General features: G+C 41.8%; 1 protein-coding gene across 5 annotated transcripts in view; it reads left to right on the forward strand.

Annotated features, from left to right (window-relative positions):
* Positions 1 to 490: 490 nt before the first annotated feature.
* The window catches only part of LOC112565740 (rho guanine nucleotide exchange factor 10-like), a 95,968-nt gene continuing 72,073 nt past the window's right edge, over positions 491 to 24,385 (forward strand). Inside the window, exons 1-2 of one of the 5 annotated variants that reach the window (XM_025241431.1) lie at positions 491 to 623; positions 18,555 to 18,896. In XM_025241431.1, coding sequence (XP_025097216.1) covers positions 18,564 to 18,896 — 333 coding nt within the window. In that variant the 5' untranslated portion in view covers positions 491 to 623; positions 18,555 to 18,563. Of the gene's footprint in view, positions 624 to 9,064; positions 9,245 to 18,554; positions 18,897 to 22,513; positions 22,553 to 24,385 lie in introns of those variants that run through there. The other 4 variants (XM_025241430.1, XM_025241429.1, XM_025241435.1 and 1 more) reach the window with 4 other exon arrangements.

Below are 24,385 nucleotides of genomic sequence, written 5' to 3' on the forward strand. Positions count from 1 at the left end.
CCGCGCATGCACGTCAGCCACGTTTGTTCTTACATATCTACTTCTTCCAACCCTTCGGCCCGACATATATTTTTAAAAATATGTTATCATACAGTGAAATCATCACCTCCTCTTTATCAATCAATCTATCAATCAATCTATTATTACTCAACATCATTATCGTGTTCATCATCATTAACATCACCCTGGAGTCCAGCCTGCGGTAGGGTGCCATGTTTTTAGCTTAAATAGACCATAACGGAAAGACAAGTCCATTATTAAAGGTTTCATCTATTGCCATGCCTGAAAGATGAAATGAAGAGACTCCTTTGAGTTGGAAGCCACGAGCCGTGACGCCTCGATGCTTCTTCTGCAGCTATTGCTAGTCTGAGTGAATTGTCGCCCCTGCATGCTTTTGGTGGCGGATTTTCTCCCCTTTCCCCTCCCATACCCTCCCCCACTTTACTTGAAACGTCGCCACTTCACGCAACGGATTCACTTGTACACAGCCCGCTATCCGGGTACAAAAAGCACTTTCTCGGGCATCCAAGGGTTGTTCGGGTGCGCTGTGTGCAGAAGGGAGACGACCCGCGTTAAAGGGCCAGGCTGGCTGTCAACACCTGATGAGGAGAGCACTCTAACAGGTAGAGCTGTCATCCATCCGCACTTCTTTGCCGTTTCTGATGTTTGTAAATATGTTTGGCTGCTTGCCTGGCTCTCCGAGTACCTGGGCTGTTGTCTGGATACCTGTTTCTCTTTCTGCTCTTGTATTTGTTTACCGCTCTCTCTCTCTCTTCCCCCGCTTTTCTTTCTGTTTTATCTAGCTGTTCATTCTTTAGACGCTGATTCATTCCTCTTCCTTCTTCATTATCATATTATTAGTAAATCTTTTGTCCCAGAGTATGTGATGTTGTTTGGATACTGAAGGAATGAAATGCTTTATAAGGAAGAGGTTAGTGATGAAATAAGAAAGAAAGTTGATACGAGAAAGACTGAGGGTAAAGAATGTTGTAAAAGGAATGTCGAATATAAAGGGGAATGCAAACAACAATTTTTTATCTGAGGAAATATAATTTATTATCTATTTACAGACAGAAACCTCTGGTGTTGGTTTGATTGTAGCTATGGAAGTCATCCTGTTCTTTGATGTGTGAATAACAAAGTCCAGACATTTTGAGTTTGATAGCCCGGATGTGTGAGCGGTTGCAGAGAATGAAGGGGGTAGGGCGTTGGGAGTAAGGTGGGGGGTAAGGTAAAGAAATGCGAGAGAGTTTTAAAGTGGTCTGTGGAGGACAGACTGCGGTAGACGACAGGAGGGGGGCAAAATAAGGCGGAAATAGGAAAGGGGAGAGAAAGGGGTTGTCTTATCAGGATGGCCGCTGGTGTTTGCAGGGAGGTCAGAGTTGAATCCCTGCCCACTTCACCTCTCCCTTGAGTGAGTTGTTGTTTAAGCCACGTGCACTATTGAATCAAGAGAGAGGGTGGCATAGGCACCTAGGGAGAGGGAGAGAAATATACAGAGAAATAAATAGCCATGGACGCAATGAGAGAGAAGGAAAGTGAGTCATTAAGAGAGGAGACAAAAGGACAGACAAATAGATAAAGCGATGGGCACAGTGAGATCAAAGAGAAATAGAAACACATTCAATAAGAGAGGGGACAGGGAGGCAGAATCAGAGAGAACAAGAGAGAAGAGAAAGATTACACAATAAGAAAGGGGATATGGAGAGAGAGAATGGGGCAAAGAGACAAAGACAGTAGAGGTTTCAGAGAGACTGGGACACATGAAGAGAGAGAAAACACACACACACAGTCTGAGAGCAAGAGAGAGAGAAGGCGAGTGCATTCGTGTGAAGGTCACGCTAGTAACCCTTGACCTACTGTGCATTGTGCACATTTCTTTTTCTACTTCCGACATGTGTCCGTCTGCATCTAATGATGTGCAAAAACTCCACCCGGATTATAACAGCGGCGATAACTACAATCATCGCCAGCGTAGGAAGACAGAGTCCTTTGTACTTCTTCGTGGTCTGTGCGTGTTAGCCATGCTCCAATCTGTAACATAAACTTGTCTTATTGTTTATCATCCTTCTCCATCTGCATTCTGTTTACCTTCTCTGTAGCCACGTGACCTCTCTACGTCAGCAACATTCCGATTCCAAGGAGAAACAATGGTAAGACCAAAATTGTCTTCTTGTTGTGGGGGATGGAAACAGTGCAGCAGTCAACATGCGTGACCACCATGCGTGACCCACCCGGTGGGCTTTGCTTTTATGGCTAGTCGAATTCAACGACAAAGTGATGAAAAATATGTCAAAAAATTCTGTTAAGGTATTCTCTAATTGTGAAGAAAAGGTAAAGTGTTACACAGCACAATGTAGGGACAACGGTAAGTGGTTCACCGTGTCAATGGCTGATCCCATCCTTCTCCTTTCATATCTCTGCTTGTCTGCCTACCTGTCTGTCTTGTGTGATTGTGATGTTTGTCTACCTGTCTGTCTGCTATGATTGTGATGTTTGTCTACCTGTCTGTCTGATGTGATTGTGATGTTGGTAGCGGACAGCTCGCTTAGCAATAAAAACACGCACACACACATACTAGCGCGCGCTCTGAAGAGTCAGATGATGAAGTGTGATAATATTATGAACAGACTCGCTCACTCAAGCTGTTGCTTTGTTCAGCACACGATGAAAGGATATGAACACTCTGCTAACAGTGATCGCAGATAGCTAGGGAAATGCATTAGGAAACCTCTTGGCGGGGGTCGGTCTGATTCTATCTCAATGTCTTTCCTTCGTGGCGGAGATGGTACGCGGTGTAGATGACTGACATAAAAGAGGCAACACGATCTGCTCATACATTTGTTGGTCTGTGTGTAGGAGAGAGAGAGTGGGAGAATGGACAGACCAAGTGAGAAGACCGCAGAATAAGTAGGACTGGGGTTCAGATACTATTCCTGAGTCTCACCACCACCCTACCACTCCAACGACTAAGGGAGAGAGAATCTGTGGTTGTTGTGTGTGAAGGTGCGAGCATGTTAAAAAATAAATGAGAGGAAAGAAAGAAAGTTGGGTGAGTGCACTGTGTGGACCAGTGGGTTTAAAAGAAACATCGCGCAGAACATAAAGACAATATTTTTGCAACATGCCACAGCAAATGTTTAGAGCAAGCTGTTAAATATTATCTGTTTAAAAAGTTTGTTGTGCACGCTCTCATAGCCATACAGTTATTACAGTCATCATGCAGTTAAGAAACGTTAAGAATGGATCAGAAACTGTAACATTATCAGAGGAATGATAGAATACTTAAATTCTTACTTATTTAAATTGGGGAAACGCCAAAGATTTTAGAAAGATTACAAATTTTCCAACAACTCAGTACGTGTGTATAAAGGGCGCATAATCATAAATATGATCCTGAAAACTGGATGCAAGTAAGATGACAACTGTCACACTCCGTACCCTCATGAATAGCTAGCAGACTCGTTAAATGTCTTTGTGTGTTTTGTCAGATGTTTATTTGTAAACCAATACAATATCACTAGGCCAAAGAAACAACCCAGAAGATACATTTAAAATTTCTTTTTCAGCCCCACCTCCATTTTTAAAATGTGAATTAATTAAACTTTTTTTTTTTGGTCCTTTCTCAACTTCGCGCTGCTATATGGCAAGAACGGCAACTTGTGAAGGTCTCGGCTGTCTGAGACTTTCTTTCTTTCCGTACATAACAATTCCCGTAAATCTCTTACGGCGAACGGACTCTATGAGTATTTTAACAATAGAAACACTCAAGCATGCACGCGCTCACCACACACACACAAACACTTGTACGTGAGGAAAGAGCTGTAAGCAAGCAGGCAATAGGTTGGTTGGTGCAAGGTGTTCCTGGGGGCAACACCTACCCCCTCATTTCATTTACTCCCATACACTCCCCCTCTCTCTCTCTCTCTCTCTCTGAGGCTAGTTATTAACGGCAGGTAACAGGTAAATTGGAGGCTCTCGCGCAAGCGCAGTGAACGTTGACTGACGTAAAATGACATTGTTGGCTGACAAGGTCATCATCCATTTAGCCTTGGGACGCAGACGACACATGCACGACTCCAACATCCAGCATTTCATCCTGCAGTCTCTGAGTCAGTCTGGATGGAACATTCTATCGTCTGGCCGTGTAACAAGCTGTACAAGTCTTACTCACAGTATGTTGTCAACGCTTTACGTTCGTAAAATATTTTACTAGAGTATCTCTAGATTTTCTGGATACCCTTGGTTATTATTTCTTTCTTCCCTGTGACATTTTGATTTATTTGCCTTTTACATAATTTTTGGAAGCACAGAAATTTTTCTCAAATAATAATAATAAGTGAAATGAGGATACATAAACAAAATAAGCTTATGACAGTGTGGACGGTAGACAGCAGATATTTGGGGATTCCTGACCTTTTACTCAGTATAGTCAAGAAGCGGCATGTTGATAGAAACTTGGTCCACCTGGGAAAAGCTCAAAAGATTGCCCATATCTCTCGCTTGATATCTCCAGATTAAAAGATAACACCCTTGCCCCCTACACGACACCTTTCAGTGACGCGTTGTTTTGTCTTCCGTCTGGTTGGGGGAGAGAAACAAAGGGAGGGCACGCCGTCGAAATGGCCACAAGAAGGACAACTCAGTAAAAAAGGGAGCACAACAGCAGAGATCAGCATAGTTACGTGCCCTTTCTGCGATTTCAGCCACCTGTCAGGTCCCAGGTAAACGAAACCTCATCGGATCAACCTTTGCAAGGTTCGATCTGAGCAAAGCAGGGAGGTCACTCTCGCTAATGCTAACACCATTGTGTTTGACTCGCCTAAAAAAATTTTTTTTTCAAGTCCTCAGTTGTTAATTATCCTGAAAAGTCGCTCACCTGACTGATGACCGACACTCGTAATAATCTGTTCTCTTTTTCTGGTTCGCTTTCATCTTTCGACTTCCTGTTGTTGGTTTGAATATAAACGGATTGTAGTTCATTCTCTGGGTGTACTACAATGTTCGAGATCGAGACTGAGAAGTTAAGAAGCTCTCTCTCTCTCACGGACACGCATATTTTTTATGATCATAAATGAAATGTGTAAATAAGAAGATAAACACTTTTGATCAAGGATCCCTGTTGTCCAAAGGTAAGTAAGGTTGTAGACACCTCACGCGAAACTTCTAAATATTTACAACAGTGTTTCTTTTATTTATTTACTTGCAACTGTGTACTGAAGATGCTTTCCACACAGTGTGCTGCTGTTGACTTTTTATCTAATATTTATCTAATTTTTTCTACACGCGAGCTGATAATCATTCGTTTGTTTGCTCCGTCGTAAACTTTTGGCTTTTTGCAACATTTATTCGGAAACACTGACTCTCTCTGCTCTATAGCATGTCGTATTCTGTGCCCTCCTCCGATCAGGACTAAAATATTTTACAGTGTGCAAACTTTATACACTTCAAGTAGTAACACGTACTCCTTGTTTTTCCACTTCTGTTTTGAAAACAACTATGACAAGACCTACAACTGAGGGAGCGAGAAAATAAAAATAATAAGAAAGTTGGAATTCTGACCATGTTGTGGTAACTATTAGCCACCCCTGCACATGGTTTTCAAGGCTGATTTTTTTTTCTTTTTTTTCGGGGGCGGGAGGCTTTTCAGATAAACAATAAACTGTCATCTTTCGCGAATTAGCCAAAAAAATGGTAATTAAAATCGTTTGCAGAGACACGTAAGGTTGTTTCCTTGCATTTTTTGTTTCACGGAAATGGCATTATATCAGAGGACCTTGGTTAGTGACTTTTCAATCTCAAGAACCTTGTTTCGATACAGCATCAACGTGAATTCTTTTTTTTTAAGTCAAAAAGTTGAAGTAGAATTTATTCATTGCGCACAACAGCGCTGGTAACAGACCATTTGCATTTTTTTCAGACTGTAGCTTGCACTAGACTAATTTCATTCTTCTGTGGGGGAAAATGTATTCAGGTAGGTCTTTAACTGTCAGGGACCAGGCTGCGCAATACACCTATAATTTTTAAACCCTTTTAGGCCTTCAATTTACTTAGTAAATCAGTTTTTACAGAAACACAGAGCACAACGCAAAGAACTTTAAAAAGAAACAGAAATAAAATAAATCTGCTTAAACCGATGCTTTCCCCTCGTCAGCACAAGTTTTCGTATGCTCTTATGCAACACATCTAAACCGCATAGAAACAGTTTTTTGGGAAAAACAAATTCTCATTTTACTTTTAGAACAGTTTTAGGTTTTAAAAATATAATGCTCAACTAACCGCTGATCTTCAATAAAGCTGTCTCTTATTTCCGCCATGGTAACTGCAGACTAGACATGCCTGATTAAAGTCTTGTTTACCAGGTAAATAGGTCACTTCCCAGGTAGAAGGACAGCAGGAAAAGAGCACAGGGAGGTAACTCTGTCTCCCACCTCAATCGTCGATCTCGTGCCGCGCGTGCATGCCGCTCGCTCATTCAAAGTCATCAGGCAACATACCGCAGCTTTGGGACATTTTGTGGGGCAGACCACTCTGTTTGCTGTCGAGGGGTGGAGCTTATAAAAATATCTGTCAGCGGTTTAGACCCGACCAAACACGTGCATAGCGAGCACATGCAACTGTGATTGCTTTTTATGGCGCATTGCTCAAAATCGGAAATAGGTCGCGAAGTTGTTTGGCGTCCCTGATGGCGGAGACAACAGCCGGCCGCTTCCTGCTTCGTGGACAAACACTCGGGACAGGGTCAGCTCGCGTTCCTCGTTCGATCGCTTGGATCGTCGCTGGTCTCGATGGTGGAGGACGCCATGCGCCACACCACACGTGCCTGCGTTTGTGGGGGATGGATGGATGGAGGAGGGGTTGGGAGGAAGAGGGCTGGGCAGAAAAGAGGACCATCCTGTTCTTCTTACAAACAGACGGCATTTACAGTGTCTAGTACGGCAACCGTGTGTCGTATCTTATAAGGTCAGTATTTGTGTGACCACCTTTCTCTGATGAAGTATCTGGTCATCAAGTTGTATTGTATTCTTTACTCGATCAGGTCAGCTTCCATATTTTATCCTTAATCCATATCATACAGTGATGCATTTTAAGAATATTTCGGGGTGACGAAGTTAGGTAGCCTCCTAGACCAGGCAGAAAATTTTAGTCTAAACTGTTGTTCATAGTCGTGGGGTGGATCATTGCTACTGCAGGATATCTGCAATCTGAAGCAACACCTGTCGGTGTCTCTCATGAAGTGATTAACTGACATAAAACGCATGTGTACTCACCTGACTTCAGCTCCTGTCCTGACAGCATGTAGTCTGTTTGGCTAATAACTCTGTTTACAACCGGCAGCTCGAGAGGAGAGACAGAGGGAGAAAGACAGAACTGGAATTCCAACTTTTATTGAGTTTGCCTGCGCCGATTTCAAGGGGAACGTGAACATCAGCCATCATCATTAACACCTTCATAAAATGGAGTGTGAAAAATAAAAATATTTTGTTTTCGGTATTGGCATTCTGGAAGATGTACAGCAACAAACAACAAACATTATCTTACATCAGAGCATCGACAGTAACTGAGAGAATTGTACTGAACACCCGTCTACAGGCAGATTTCACACTAGGAAAGTAGGTTTTTCAATATTTATCATATCTATGATTTGTTGTTTTCAATATTTATCACGTAATTTTCGTCCAAACGTGGAAGGTATGTGCCAATGTTTACAGTCATCAAACTAACCTGTGAACAGGTAAACACTTGAGAACTTACATAGAACAACTCATTCAAAATATATATACATACAAATGTTTAAAAATTGAAAGACAAAGTTAGAAACAAAACATCATACGTGGTCTTTACCTTCATTTTTGATTTTGTTTCTTTTTTCCTCCCGTTTTTCGATTCATGATTGCTATTTCTTACACAACGGTTCTTCTCAAAGTACATGCCGCCACGGGTTACTAACAACAGTTTCTAACTTTATCAAATATACAATATACATGATATACAATATGATTGTGAAGTTAGTATGTATAACACATTCATCTGTGACGTAGTCTGCTCGAGTCTTTCAAGAACCCATTTGTTCTTATCATATATATCTCTCATATATATATATCCTGCATTTATGAGTGGCGCTTTAATGCAGTCAGCTATAACGATTTGACGGGGATCATTTTATTTATTTTATTTTATGTTTAATGGGTGTTCTCTTATTTTTAGAAAGTTATAAGCACCAGGACGTGTAAAATATTTTTTACAGCAATTAAAATACCCTAGGAGAAAAGTTTTTAAAAAAGTATTTTCATGGGAAGACCGTCACGACCCTCGTGTATTGTACGTCTTCTGTGTGCGTGTGTGCGTGCGTGTGTGCGTACGGGAATGGGGGAATGGGGAATGGGTGTGCATTATCTTTGATATGTTTTGTAGGGTTGAGAAAGGGGAGATATAGAACGGATGTACTGAGGACTGAGAAACTGTGACCCGTATTATTGCATTAAAGGGAAAAACTCATATTTCTCACTCAGCTCGTGGCTCCACCTGGCGGCACAGTACAGAACACAGGATGGCGGGGTGCCGCTCATACAGCAAATCGCTGTCAATATTTAACCTCACCCGTTCCACACCACACGCTTTTCATCCCCGACCCCTTTACCCACAATCCACCCCACATAGCATATTACCACCTACGTGTCGTAGATCACACCCGTTACTATTCCACAGTCAGCAGCTTGTTTACAAACATCTGATTTTGTTTAATAAACGTCGTTGACATGTTAGTGTTAATACCACACCGACAACTGTAAAATTTCCCAGACTACCCGCTTAACTGGATCCTTTACAACCGTCAAAGTGTGGCTTGGAATGGAGATCGTGTAAACCCCCGAATAAATTTGTCTGTCGTGAGATCCAAGCACACCTGTAACGACCTCAGTGAGGGGGAGAAGGGTAGGGGGATATTTAGTAAGCAGAGGTTCGGCGGTTGATGCAAGACCTGCGCACTGGGTACACCTTGCCGAGGCCTGTAAACACTGCGTAAAAGGGGCTCAGGTAGAGTCGCACGATCAGGGAGGGAGTGCGGAGGATATATTGAAGACCGCGGCGCATGCACAGCGCGCGCTGCGACAACAACCTGTGAACCTGACGGCGGCGGCGACGGTGGAGTACGACGCTGAGGTGAACGTCGTGCCGCAGTGTAGCAACAGGTGGGTGTAGTGGTTGACTAGACACCTGGCTTGTGAGTGTTCACAGCAGTCATGTGAGTATTCCTCTGAACATTCGTGTCTCGTGCTTGTGTTCTGTCTCTCAAGGAACTGCGGGACTTGTCTCGGATTCTAAACTTGTTTGAAGAATTGTAAGAAAAATAACTACACGTGTCCATAGGTAATGAGAAAGATACATTTTGTACGATTGAGAGATTGATCGATCTATCGATTGATTGATTTACAGTGAATTGATTTATTATAAAAGACATTTGAATACCAGTCACTTACTAGCTTTTATTAAGCGAACGGTTCTTCCACTAACCATTCACACCTTCTTATACATCTCTCAATGGATTGTAGACATATTCGTATCAATACATGTCTTTCAATGGGTTGTAGACACATTCGATTAATTCTAATTGTAAGTAATCATTCTGTTTTTCGGGTATATCCTGGTTCATTCTTTATCGTTTGTACTTCCCTCTTCCTGGTTTTTTCCGGTTTAAAATTATTCCCTTCCTTCGTGTCTATCTGTTTATTTGTCTGCCTGGGGATATAGTGTGGCTGTTTGTTTACATAAACATGCAGATAAGGAAGGAGAACCGAAGGTACGAGAATAACTATTTTAGGATAAGTCATAACTCTTTTCTCTGGACATATTGTTTATCAAATGCAGCTTAGCTCGGATGGATTATCATGACTGTTTGCTTGTTACGATCTGTGTAGTACGAAGTATTTAAACTGTTCGGCACAAAGTCCTTTCTGACAAGTAAACAAACTTGTTTTTCCTTTCCTTATTTAATTTCCATGTGGCCACTACTCACAGTCTGGCTTGGGCCACCTTTTGAGATCATACCCTCCTACCCTTCAACAATCCTGTCACTATTTCACTACCTCCGTCTCTCCTCGGGTACAGTATTAGCTGGTCATTCATCCGCTACCCCTCTCTCTCTCTCTCAAACACACACATTGAAAGAAAAATAGTCTGTTGGCCTGCTTTCAGTTTTTGTTGAGTTCAGGTGTAGGTTTGAGGTCCCTCACCTTGACTGCGGGGGATCAGCCCTAGTGTGTGTCGTGTGACGGGTCGCGAAATGTTTAAACCAATTCAGCACTCGAGCAGAGAAGGATGTGGTATCCCGTTACTTATCGCGGTATTTTGGTATCTTTTGGTAACCTGAGTATAATTAATATTAATAGTCTTCGGGAAAAACAAAGGAGTGGTTCCTCACACAAATAAGAACCAGTGACAGCTGTTACTAATAAATGGTTAAAATTCCTGCGCCTCCAATTACGAAGGTTTCCGAGTGCTTTAGTGAGATAATCTTTAACTTGCGAGGGAGAAGTCGGAATACATTGTCACTTCCACGGCAGGTTTACTTCAATTAGTTTGAAGGCCTTTTGTTTGCGAAAATGAATATTTTTGTGTCATTACACACGCCTCATTTCGGTGTGAATGTGATGTTCTGTGTCAGGAGACAAGTCCGGTTGGACTGGATTAGAATGAATTCATTTACTAGGGGGCAGCTTTGGGGTAAAGCAGGTGTGGGAATGTGCATGCAAACGTAAACATGAAAGTTTGAAAGCTGTAAGTAGTCAAGCCTGAACGGGTAGACATCATGGGTAGGCAACGCTGCATGTCACGAACCACCGTCTGGGGAAAGGACGTGTGTAAAAGGTGGGGGGCACCTACCCTGGGGGTAAATGTTTATCTGTAGTCACACAGACCATACCACTCTCCCTTTCTAAACACACTATGCGGAAGTTCAGGTTGGGCAATATAATTCATATTGTCTACCTGTCGGTGAAAAATAAATTTTTTTATGCGGACATAACAAATTGACAACAGATTTTTATTGAACTCTTTCTTCTTTCATTCACTCGTTTGTAAGATCAGCGAAGTTTTCAAAGTCTGGGCGCTTGCCACTTAAATCCATCATTTTGGCTCAAAGTTAATGAAAAGGAATGGTAGTTGATGTGTTTCCTGTCTGAGCGTGTCAAGAGCAGGGGAGTATCTGGTGGCAGAAAGCAAGAGATGACCCCGTGACCCGGGTCACTGCCTCGCGCCACTCACGCCTCAAATGGAGCATGCAGAGTGAGACTGGGCGTGACAGTATCAGCTTTCTAAAGGCACTAATGACAAATGACACCTCATTCAGCCTCGAATATTCTACGTAGTCTGAGAACACGTACACATACCAAACTACACAGATTTACGAATAATACAAGGATATTTGTTTACCACACAGCCTGAGGTCGACAGGACCGAGGATACAATCGCGGTGGAAACCACACTTTCCAAAGATGGCAGCTGGAAGGCAGGATGTGTCAACAACAATGGCCAGGATGGACAACATTTGGTAACCATCAGGTAAACCATAAGCACCATCGGGTTTACTGCAAATTAAAGACTATGCAAGTCCATCATAGTCTCCAGTCTGGCTTATGGATGCAAGACTCGGATTCTACTTGAATTCAAGACCAAGTTCTACAAATATTCTAAATGAAATACAAGACAAAGACTTTGCACAGAACAGCAACAACCTCTTGTGGCAACGGTAAAGTGACGCAACCTGGTGTTGTTCGGCCTTTGACCCCGCACGACAAGATGTCTAAAATAGTCTTGGAGGACACATAGGTGGACAACACTGCCTGAGAAGCAGGAATAAGAGGACAACTCATTGCATGCAAGACTTGTTCTCCACCACTCGTGACAGGTTAATGTCTAGCCTTGTCATGACAGACCATGGGGGATCGTGTCACCGTTGTGTCTATACACGTCCCCCAGACGACCGATACTGCCGGACACAATCACAACCCGTCAGCTGCTACTAGTCAAAGGATGTATGAATGAAGTTACACCACCTGCAGCTAAGCTAGACACACCTTCCAGCTGTTCCAACTCGTAATCTTTGAAGATTAACTTGCGGATGCAAATAATGTTTTGATGAGAGATGGGTATTCAAGCCTTGTTGAGTTTTAGTTTCACACCTTTTGGTTGGTTAGAAAACTATTTTTCCTTTTGTTTTCCTCAAAAAAAAAGAACAGAAGAAAACAAAGGAAGAATAAAAACTAAATTCACGAGGACCTGGTTCTAAGACATGAATTGTTTGTTGACGGCTCTGGCGCTTGAAGAATGATCTACGTGTGGATGGGGAAGGGGTGGGAGGACGGGCAGGGTGGTACCCCATTTCCTCTGCGTCTGTTGCTATCCACCTGTCGGCACGTGACTTCTGTTGCTCTTAATGTAGGTAGGTAGGCCTTATGAAAGCATTTTTCTCAGGCTTCATGTGCTGACACGCAGTTAGCTTCCTATGAACCACACATCACCCTTGTCTCGTGTACGTGTGTTTGCTGAAGAGTGACCTTCAGTATCCTTTTGATCACGTGATGAAAGATGATTTAAACAGCATCGCAGTCATTTTATTCTATAACCTCTCTCTCTCTCTCCTTACGGACGCGCGCACTCCATTTGAGTCTGTCATCACTAGTCAGCTGCTGAAGGTTTTGTTTGTTGACGGTTGCACAGACCACGTGTGATGATGGCGTGGTGATGATGGAGGAGGTCTTATCCTTTCAGTGCTAGTGAAAACATGGAATCTGTTTCATCGTGAAATGTTGTACACATGAATCAGGTGATGTAACGCAAACAAAAGGTGAGATGTAGATATTTGTCAAAATAACCTATTCACAACCATAATGAAAAGCTCTCGACTGAACCTCACATTGAAACTGATTTATTATTTACAGTGGACAAGAAGCAACAACACATACACATACACATAAACTTGGAGAAAGAAGCTCAGAACTGTACAGGTTAACTGTAAATATATACACGTACGTTCTTTATGTTTACAACGCTGAAGAATATAAAGAAGGAAGCCTAACACAAACTATAACAAGAAAGTGGTGAACATATTTGTTTTTAAAGACACTTCAGTCGGTTTTACAGTTTTCAGGATGGGAGAAAACTTACACCCAGCCTTTAGTGACTGTACTCATGGCTTTTTAATTTATTTTTAAGCTTTTCTTTCTAAACTTTGAATGTTTATTTCATTTTTTACTTATTGGCTTCTTTGTGTAACGGCTAGGTAAAATAATTTTCATAACCAGATAATCCAAACACGAAACAAAATTTTCTTATGGTAAAGATATATTTCATGGTTGCGAAACAGTCTTTCCAATATGAACTTGGATGAACGAGTCCCGGTTTTTCCGAGGTGCAGCATCCCGTGTTGTCTGTGATGGAAGCTGACTGTGCAGGATCTGTCAACAGGTGTAAGGGTGGGGATGAGGTTGTTTTAACTCCGGGGGCACTTTGCGATCTCCTGGGGTTGTACTCCTTGACTGAACGAGAAACACGGGTGTGCGTGTGTTTGATCCCACTTTGCTGCTTCTGGGGTACATGCATCTCCTTGCTTCCACCCCATGTTACCTCAACATGCCCTCGCTTGTCGTGTTTATATTTACTTTGCTTCTCTGGCATCTGCTCATGAATTTCCTGTTTCCAGATCAGCATTAGCAATACCCGGACTGCACATCCATCCTTGCTTCTGAATATATTTTAGGGTGTCTTCAAATACATTTAACATGGATAGGAGAATATAAACATAAGAACAATTATTAAAAACAAATAGACGAAGAATATTAAAAGGAAAAATTCAACAAAATGAACATTCAAAAACATTTTAAGAAATTAGTGAGAAAGGAAAAAAGAAGAACGAAATAAAACAAAGAAAGAATGAAAGAAAGGCTCGAACTTTTTAACAAAAATATAAGAATGAAAGGAAAGAAAGAAAAACGACTCAGGGACAGTTTATGAGTTTTGCTGGAATCCATCCAAAAGTGGTGCCAGTTGGCATAGTTAAGTGCCAAGAAAACAGCAGCAAACCATAGATAAAATAAACCAACGTCAAAAAGCACACATTACTAACATTCCAAAGATTTATCTTGAAAATAAAATATGTTTAGAACATTGCACCCTTTAGGTACCTTCTCAATCTACACCCACTGGCAGCAAAGATTCAACACAGTGATTACAAACAATTTTGCTTTGAAAATTTAAGAAAAAAAAACTCCCTGGGAGGGTATTTCCAGGCGCTGTTATCAAATACCGGATGTTACTGCTCCCCTTGTTTGTACTGGGGATAAGGAAATGACTGCAGGGGAGTAGGGAGGATACCAGCTTTCTTTACCGTGGAGGGATCTGTTGGTTACCTTTCAACTTCTTTCTAAAATATTACACGGTTATTATATATTTAGTATTTGGTAGACTGCCTATTACAATACGAGCGCTCACACACACATGTGTAAGAGAGAGATGTTGTACAAGATGCTCAGCATCTGTTGAAACACGAGCTTTCGTTGTTCTGTGTACCTGAATCTGATATTTTTTTCTCTGGAGCTCGGTAGTATGCAAGTGCAAAGCCTTGAGTAAGAACCGTTAGCCCCTCAAATAATTTCAGTTATGGTTCTCTCTCTCTCTCCTCCACTCTATCTCTCTCTCTCTCATTCCTGAGGATTACTGTCACTTTAGTGTCTATTAAGCACACGAATGTTTACAGACGAGAAAGCTCTGAAATGGGTGGCAACAGGATACTTTCAATCTTTTCTCGCTGGGTGGTATACTCATGAGAGATTGTGTTACGACATAACAGTCCACTTTCCGTCACTAATTGGGTGGTGAGAGAGGACGGTTGTGAGTTCCAGTGTGTGCGAGTGTATTGCAGAGCAAAGTACTGAGGTTCGTATGTTAAGTCCCGCATGTATCACACACACACAGACATACACATAAAACACACACACACACACACACACACACACGCACATACACATACACACCCACATGCACGCACGCACGCACGCAGCCTCTGTCGGCAGCTACGTTTGGCAAGTACGAAAGTATGATTTCTGAGGCACTCAAACGATTCTATGTATTTTGTTTAATGAATATTTACAATTCGTTGCTTATTTATATGGAAGCATAACGCACCCATTCACTCATGCCCTAAAATCATTTAAACGTTTCTATTGCTCATCTACATTAAATTTTTTTGCGAATTACTACATGCCTTATTAGGAACACTAATTAACAACTATGTGTACTTTGTAAGGAATACATTAATTACTAACTTTGTGTACTTTTCATTGAATATTGGTGCGAAACTGTTATCTACAATCCTACACACAAAAAAAGGAATAGTTAAAATCTGGGGAAAAATCATTTTCAAAACTTTGACTGCATTTATTTTTATTTTATTTTATTTTATTTTATTTTCTGTATCTTTCAACCAATACGGTTTGGAACAACACATTCCGTTCATCATGCATTTTGGAGCAACATTCATCTGAGAAGCTGTAATTTGCGGCGACACAACTTGCCTCTCACTCATCGGAATTTACCCTTTGTTTGTATCTTGAGTCTGACAATGATGACCTGAGGGTAAAGGTCATCGTTAACACGAGGTTCCGGTTTTACCTCATCTGCTAATGGCCTTGCAGTCGAGCTCTTCCGGGGCCGCGGACAGACACGGCAAAGGTCAGCCGGTGCAGATAGCGGGATAACAGTTCTCGCTTGAGCGCGTGTCGCACTCGCTGAGTAGTTTGTCAGCATCAGCCAAACAATTAACAAGCGGAAATGAATGGCTATCACTCTCAGAATGAGTATCCTGTGACGGGAAGGGATGACCAAAACTGCCCAACGCATCATCAAAGGGAGGAAGTGAGGAAGACTATGTGATGGAGAGCACTGAAAGTTGCTATTTAAGAAGGGAGGGGTATGTCAGGAGATCGAATTTGTGGTTAGATAATGGCAATGGAAGATGAACTTGGCTTGTAATGGGGACAGACGACTATAGAATTATAGAAAATGCTGAGACTTAAGTTTTGTCTCCTCAAGATGACCTCTGACCCTGATGGGTTCGTTTCTCGTTTGCTCGGCATCAATCTGGAGTTGTTGATTAGCTTCAAAGGAGAGTGTCTCCAGCTTGCTCTTCCTGTGTTTGCGGTCTCTTGGCGGACAAGATTAATGAGACAGTTTAAAGGACATATTACTTACACGTCTGTCTCAGAATTTCCCAATTCTATGAAGCTAGACTGGATTTTTTTTCAGCCCCTTTTTTTTCACCATTAAGTACAAAAATACAAGAGTCAGACTTGAGTCAAACACACTTACTTTCTTTGCAAGCTCGAATGACAAGCACAAACTATATCTATATCTTGAAAATGGTATGTTCTGACAATTTTCCTGACTGTTGTCTGCTCACTTCCTGTCAACATACCGCTCTTTAATCATTTGCACCACGCCATTCCACAAGGGGAGAAAACGCGGTGCGATACTCTCCCTTCACCTGGCTCGCTTCCAGCTTTCTTGCTGGACACCTACCTCCGCCAAAGGATGAATTGCCGTTTATTTACCTAGGACAGGTAGGTCCGTTCCATAGGCGACTGATCTGCTTACGAGTCGTCAACAATTTGAACTGTCGCACCTCCTGCTGAGACCGGAAGACCGCTGGACAGGTGACAAAGCCGACCGGTCACCATTCTTGAAGCCGTTAGGTGACAGGAACCCAGCGGATGACAGCAACGCATGACCCGCTGATGACCCTGTTAAAGTGCACACACACTATCATTCCTTGATAAACCAAGAACTATAAGAGCTCGAATTCTGTCACGAAAGAGATATAGAGAAAAGGTGGAAATAATTGATTGTTCATCGAAAAGAAAAAAAAACAAAAACAACAGTGATAATGGTAATGTATAATGAATAACATTTTATTTGAGATTGGCAATAGTTTTGCACTTGGCCAAAAACAACTTTGTAAAAAAATCATGCATCTGAGACAGACCAATGTAGTGTAATCATTTTCTAGGTATGCAGAAAATTTAAAGTACATAATTAGAGACAGAAGTGGTTCAATAGATAAATCAAGAAACAGGTTCATTTCGTTTTCACAAAGGTCACAATGAAGGCGAGGAGGGCTGCTCAGCAGGAGGTACCTGCCCTTTGATAGTGGCAGTCATGCTTCACTGAGCAGTGACAACCTCCGTTACTAGTTGAGACTGGCCTGTCAACTCCAAGCACGAGCGTTGCTTAAAACTGTCTCCCCTCAACCATACCACGCTTTTTCTTCTCTCTTTCACCCTTTCCCATGCCCCGTCTGCTTCTTCTTAAAAATTGCAAATCTGCCAAAAAAAAGCACTGTCCTCATGAATTCAGGTAATATTTGCGCTGTGTATTTGCATTCAGTATAATGGTATTTACAATGTTCTTCAGTTTAATTCGACTTTTTAAAAAGACTATTTGTCAAGTTTGTTAAATCACTTCCTTTCTTATTGACCTTGCCCCCTTTCCCCACAGAAAGTCCGTAACCCGTCTGACCACTCATGGGAGCCATTCATTGCCTTCACGGTCAAGCGAAGCGGCCAATCGCACGCGCATCCTTAAAGTGCATGTCCGCAAGGTTCTGATGGCAGGGTCCTGTCTGGTATCAACAAACGATGACAGGCATCGTCAGTAGAATGTCGTCCATTGAGCCGATGATAGCAACTCGTTTACTCCAGGCTCGTGTTTCGTCCTGTCCCGTGGATTACACTTGTGTCTCACGTTCTCTTCTCGAGACTCGCTGGTGTGGTGTCAAGGTGAGACAGTCCTTACTCACACCGTCTGCCTTTCTTGGGAAAAAAGTGTGAAGAAATTACAGAATCCGTAGGTCTCTTCTTGTTGTTTTAGAATGAACATGGTCATGAATTTATTACCCGTAGACATTGATCACACCTGTCCAGCTTTTCGTTTTTCTTCCAGCTGTCGAGAATGGGTAACTGTCTGTACTGAGCTTGGGAAGGTGAGGCAGCGAGGAGAGAGATGGACACCTCCTCACGTAAAGCTGACACAGAACACTTACACCTCTACGCCTCAATTTCCATCGACCTAAAAAATAAAATAAAAAAAATAAAAGTTAGAGGACAAACTTTGGTTTTTATATGATCTATAACTAGGGGGATCGTCAAGGAAATCCGTTCTGCCACATAGTGTGACAACAAAGGTGGTTGGCAAGAAAACGAAGTGAGGCTGTATTTTAATGAGGACGTGCAGACATTTTCTAGTTTTATACTCTGACTGCACTTTTCAAGCAGTATGAACTTGTACATGCCTTTTTTCAGCTTGTTATTACTACTATTATACTATTATATGTTAATTTTTTATTATATGTTAATTTGTACTTCCTCCATCACTCATCTGACAGGAATTAATTATTTGTTTGAAATTAAATAATGCTGATAAAGCAGATGTTGACTATTTAGACATGACAGACAGACGATGATGACGATGATGACGATTATTATTATTATTATTATTTGCTGCAGGACATCAAGATGAGTGAGAACGCGGGCGGCGGTTCTCCCCCTGGCCTGGGGCCCAGGCTGAAAGGACCACGTAGAGGGCGCCGCTGGTCGTTTGACGTCATCTCCCCCAAAATTCACCTGTGGAAACGCTCGCGTTCCATTGAAGACCCCGATCACTTGTTCCACCTGTCTCACCTCTCCAGCTTGTCGCATCTGACTTCAGGACACTTGCTAAATGTGCCGCAGACCATCCGAGAGGAGTCGCATAGCCTGGGCTTCTCGTTTCCATGGAAACGTGCCCAAAGTCAATCAGAAAAGGAGGTGTACGCGGTGCTGGATTTGTGCGATGGACAAACGTTGGTGGTGAGTGTCTGCGTCATGATATCGTTAGTATGTGTTCTGCTGTCGATCGTTATGTTGCTAGTGGGTGGGCGTGTCAGCACGTGTGTGTGAGGGCACGTGACAGCTAGTGCTTTAGCACTCTACTGGGATCATGTTTATTTTTCGATATGAGTGTGTGCGGCTGTGTGATAGAGATCGTGCGTGCGTAGCTTGTTCCACTCTGTGGTTCCGTGCATTAATTGAGCAAGATCGGGCAACCGGTTGAAAAAACTTTCGCTTCGAAAAAAAATGTTTAAAAAATTTATTGCTGAAAATAAGCACATGACTTGAGCGACGTTTTCACTTTAATTATACCCGACGAAATCATTACAACCTACAATAATATATCAAGACCCCTATCAGGGAAACTATTTTCACCACATTTGTGTGGAGGTCTTCGTGATATTGTAGAAGAAATCAGATTGAATAGATCAAATAACATTTATTTGTATGTTTTTGCAGCTTCCTATAACATATCAATATGGAGACCGGATAGTAGAGACTTTGATGGCCTCGCTTAGTTTAGGTTACACAGACAGTAATTTTTTTTTTTTCCTCTAAATGAGAATGTCATCAATCCTGTCGTCTCCTTTCTCTGCGGAATGATCAGGGTAGATATCTGAGAGTTCAATATATTGCTGCTTTTTTCTACTCGTCTGACAGAGGCAGATAACTCGTGCCTAGATTGTGTCTGTGCTCTCTGCCCGCATTTAACTCCCTTGATGCGTTGTGCGTGGAGACAAACTTAGGGTTGCTCGCACTGATGATTCAGTCTCAAGCACTTAACTACTTTCCCTAAATTTTGAACTGGAATAGGAGCAAATGAACAAAAAAATAAAAAGATATTTACATCACTCAATAGTTCTTTTAATTAAAACTAGCTAAGATGCCAAAGTGGGGTTGTACAAATTTTTCTTTTTTTATAACTGACCAAGACAGTATGACCTTTTGCGCCAAAACATTCGAGCTAGTTGCATAACATGCTTAGAAAACTTAAAATTATTTTACAGAAGCAAACTAGCAACCTTTTTTTTAAAAAAAAAAATTTCTTCTATGTCGTATGCCGACAGGAATGAAATTTGCTTTAACGGTTTTATCTTATTTAAAACAACTTAAAAAAAAAGTTTTAGAATTGTGTTGTACGCAGTTTACACAATACTGATTAAATAGATGTGTGAGTGTTTAAAATTAGAAATGTGTTGCGCAACTGGCCCCAGGCCCAGCTTTGAACCTCAAAAGCAACAACCATCGCTTCCTCTCGCCGCCTGTAGTCGAGTGTTTGGCCGCCAAAGTCTACTTTGAACTTTTTCGTGTGTACACACCGCTCAGCGGGCTGTCCGCGCATTCACCTGCCCCGTGCTTCCTTCCTCGCCCTCCCACCTTCTCCCCCATTTACGTGGTGGGTTGGGATGGGGCATCACGGGGTTACAGGAATCATAAATCCTGTTCGAACAATTGTTAATTAGTCTTAAATTAGTGTTTTTGTCTCACCCATCGAGATTCAGATGATAAGCGCTCCAGGTAACCTACGCTGCTGCAGACGACAAAGTTATTTTCATGTCGTGTCGCCCTGTTAGAATTAGGGGTGTGTAAACAAATTAATTGCAGGTCACGATTACGGTCGTGCTCTCCCCTGGCCATGTCACGTGAGAAGGCGCCTAATTAATGGCAGGGATCGTGGTCGGGTTTCGTACTCAGACATTTCAAGTTCGCTGCGGAGGACGTTTAGCTAAACGCTGGGTAATCTGTGTGACATATTCCTGCCATGACCTGGACAAAATTTAAAAGAACAAAAAAAGAAAAAAAGGGTCATGTGCTTGTCAAACTCGCGCTTTCAAAATATTTGTACCCACAGCAGGGAAGGACCTGGTGGATGTCTGTAATCTGACTCTCAGACGAATACTACAATCTGAAAATCACCTTAATCAATCATTTTCACAGGACGGTTCAAAGAATATTGGTGGAGGCAGGAAATGTGTCGTGTGACTGACCTTTGTGCGCTTGCTTGACCTTTTCTATGACTTTCCTCTCTCAGCTAACACTATAAAACATAGATAAAAATGCTCTTTAGTCTTTACATAGATAAAAATGGTTGACTTAATAATGTTGCTACCTTGCAATAGCAACACCCTATGTGGTTTTGAGGAAGAACTTGTTTCTTTAAATCTGCGGTAAGATGGACCCTGGGAGTGATGTAAAATTTCAAACACTGGGAAAGGGGATACTGACTGCTGCCCCGTTTTACGAATAAAAACAACACGAAAATAAACTTTTTATTTTCATAATTTTTATCAGTCATAGCTTAGCAATCGCTTGTTTTTGTTCGCCTATTTGATGGCACTGTTGCTAGCTAGTCCCAAAGGGTCGGTGACTAAAGTCGCGAGAGGATAGGACAATATGTACAAGCTGAGCAAGCGAGGAAATGAGGCTAATTCCTTCTTACAACCATGAACTCGTGTACTTTTAGCGTGTTAGGCCAAAAGACACGTTTTACAGCAAAGATCAAAAGTCACGTGTCCCGAGTTTTCCATGGCAGAGGCTTTTGCAACCATTGCTCGCCGACTTGCTGACCTTAGTAAGGTCATAGGTCACAGAGGTACGACTGAATGCTGTTGTCAGCGACCTGACACTGTGGCGGTTTCCTTATTACGTCTGCTTCTTGGTTCAGCCTGATGATTATATGAAAGATTATGTGGCGATGTGGGTCCTGAACCATCTTGTTGTCATTTAAAGGACATTTCTAGTGACTTAGCGGGAAGTTGTGAGACCTTTCAGTGAGTTTTTCTTGAGACCTGGGAGTAGATCTACTCTCAGAACACTCTGGATACGAAGCTACAGACTTGATATTACTGGTCATGTGTCACCGGAATGGAATAACAAAAACAGCTTTCCATGCAAATCAGTTTGAGCGGTTTGTGGTAAAAGAAAAGTTTATTCTTTCAAGTGGTGAGTTACACAATACCTTTTATGTGTATGTTGTTGGATAGGTTGGTGTTATTGCCTGGAATAAAATACTAAAACTGAAACAGATTTAAATTTATATTCCAATCACGCATGTACCTATCCATGGTTAAATGCATTACTATAAAAATAAATAATTGATAATGATAAATAATTGATACTTGAATAGACTAGATTGAACAAAAATTGCAGAGAGCTTTAAAGACAAAAATAAGCAGATTGACAGAAAAAAGGACAAAGAAATATTCATTGTGTCGTATATATTACAACTATAGCGAAATAACATTATATTTATGTAATATTTTATATATGGTAATAAAATTATATGTTTTGTTATCATCGTTCTTAATTTTCACATTGTGATGCTTTATTTTGAGCCTTTGTTTAATACAGTAGTTTAATAGTTCTGAGTTCTTAGTTCACATCTTCCATCGATGTAAAAGTGTCTTCATTAACCTGTTCACATAAATCTTAGTTCACCTGTCATTCCGTGTAGAGCTTGGGCAAGTAGCTAACGCTGTCGTTGCTGATGACTGTAAAGGAAGATAACCCTTGTTCGATCCATGACGCGAGAAGGAGTAGTTTCCCTTTATCTAAAACGGCCCTCGTGGTTTGTTTAGGCCGCAGAGAGCGAGCGAGCGAGAGAAAAAGAGATGAAGGTGGGAAGCACGCAAAGGGTTAGTGGAAAGTGAATCCCAAACCTGTTGTTGTTGCCAGAAGCACAGAGCAGATCAGGAAGCAGTTTTCCACCCACCCCGACTTGTTATTGTTACCTGCCTGTGTGTACATGTCATTGAATGTATACTGAACCCACTCAGCTCATATGGAATCAGCATGTCGTGTTTCTATTTTTAAACTCGTGAAAAAGTCTTGAAGAAACTAGAAAAGCTTTGCCTCCTTTCAAGTTAGCTGCAGAGGTGACCGTCTGATGTTGCTACCTTACCTTTCTTTTTGTCAATCTGCTAGTTTTCTTTCGAGGTTTTATTTTCTCTCACATATTTTTTTCACTCAATTTTTTTCCTTAGAGTAATGAGTTTTGGTCGCTCTGGTATTGTACATGTACGAATGGTGTCTTGTGTTTGACGTCTTGTGTGCGTCATTTGTTCCACGTCACTTGAAGCGAAAAAAGACGTCATATGTAAGAAAAGGAGTCTCTCTATGGCCAAGTGAGCGGGAAAAACAACAGTCTTTGTCCGCCATCTTCTTTATAACTCTCTGTGACATTTCTCTGAACTTGTCCCTCTTCGATTTGATTTCCCTACAAATCTCTTCATCCTCATCGTCATCTACAGGGGCTCGTCGACCGTTGTGTGTGTGTAACGCGTCGTGCGTATGCAAGGTAAGTCGTCTTATTCCACCTAGGATGATTTTATTTTACTGACCTGATTGATTAGAGCTCGATAGACCGCGAATGGTAGAGGATACGCTACAGTTCAGCACGAATTCAGCATGGTCCAGGGAATGTTTGCGTCACTAAGTACATAAACACCAACTGTTGTCTAAAGTACGTCCACAACATTGCAAAGACAACTACCTGTGCAGGTGGTCTCTCAGCTGTCACGTACAGCCCTTGTCTTACCTTTGCCGGCGACATCGATAGATGCGGGGTCACAATTTCAACTGTTATTGTAAGAAAAAACGTTTGCGAAGATTCTGCAGAGTTTTATTTGTTTATTTACACCTGGAGGCCAGTTCTTCAAAGTGCAAAAATAGGAGATTGATAGGAGATCGCAAAAATAAAAAAAATAAACGTAAATATGTACAATCTTTTGTCGATGCCACAGGCAAGGAAATGGTAAAGCATAAGAAGAGGGATATCAGTGCAAAACGTCGGTGAAATAATAGGAACTAAGATCAAAATAAATCTCCGCGGAGAAACAAAAGTGTAGAGAGCTGATCAGGCAAAGGGACATAACTCCTCACTTGCTGCAGCAAGGGCGGGGGCACGAAACTGTTTATAGCTCAGCTTGGCTTTTCTTTCTGTGTTTGTTGACATTCTGTACCTGCTCTTATTTCCTTGCATTTCCGCAAACCCTCTCCGTATTTAGTCTGAGACGTCATCGATTCGGTTTTTCTTTCGTGAAGAAAAAGTGGCTACACCCCGCAATAAAAATAATAATAAAAAAACAACTACAGTCAAGGCACTTTTGTTTTCCTGGGGTTTGTAACCTTTCTTCTTTCTACAAAGAGCCAGAGGCAAATGTCGGCTCCAGATGTAAGCAGGATTCGGAAAGGTTGCCGCAGAACTGTGGCATGCAGCGTTCCCTCCCTTGAGTATAAGGAGCTTGATCAAGAACATATCCTCCCTTGTGACCTCCAGCTAATGCTCTTCAGTCGACTTTGTCCTTATCCCTTTCTTCTTTTCTTCTTCGGAATATCTATCGAGTGTTGTGTGTAGACAAGTAGATGGTGCACGGGCGGAGTGCACGTGCCGCTGCTGTAGTTTCTCTGCACGTGCAGCGTCTGCGATGGTTGCGCTGTTGGTCGGCTAAAGCGACATTGCACCTGTA

This window comes from Pomacea canaliculata, linkage group LG6, assembly GCF_003073045.1.
Source record: "Pomacea canaliculata isolate SZHN2017 linkage group LG6, ASM307304v1, whole genome shotgun sequence".
NCBI classification, from domain to species: domain Eukaryota; kingdom Metazoa; phylum Mollusca; class Gastropoda; order Architaenioglossa; family Ampullariidae; genus Pomacea; species Pomacea canaliculata.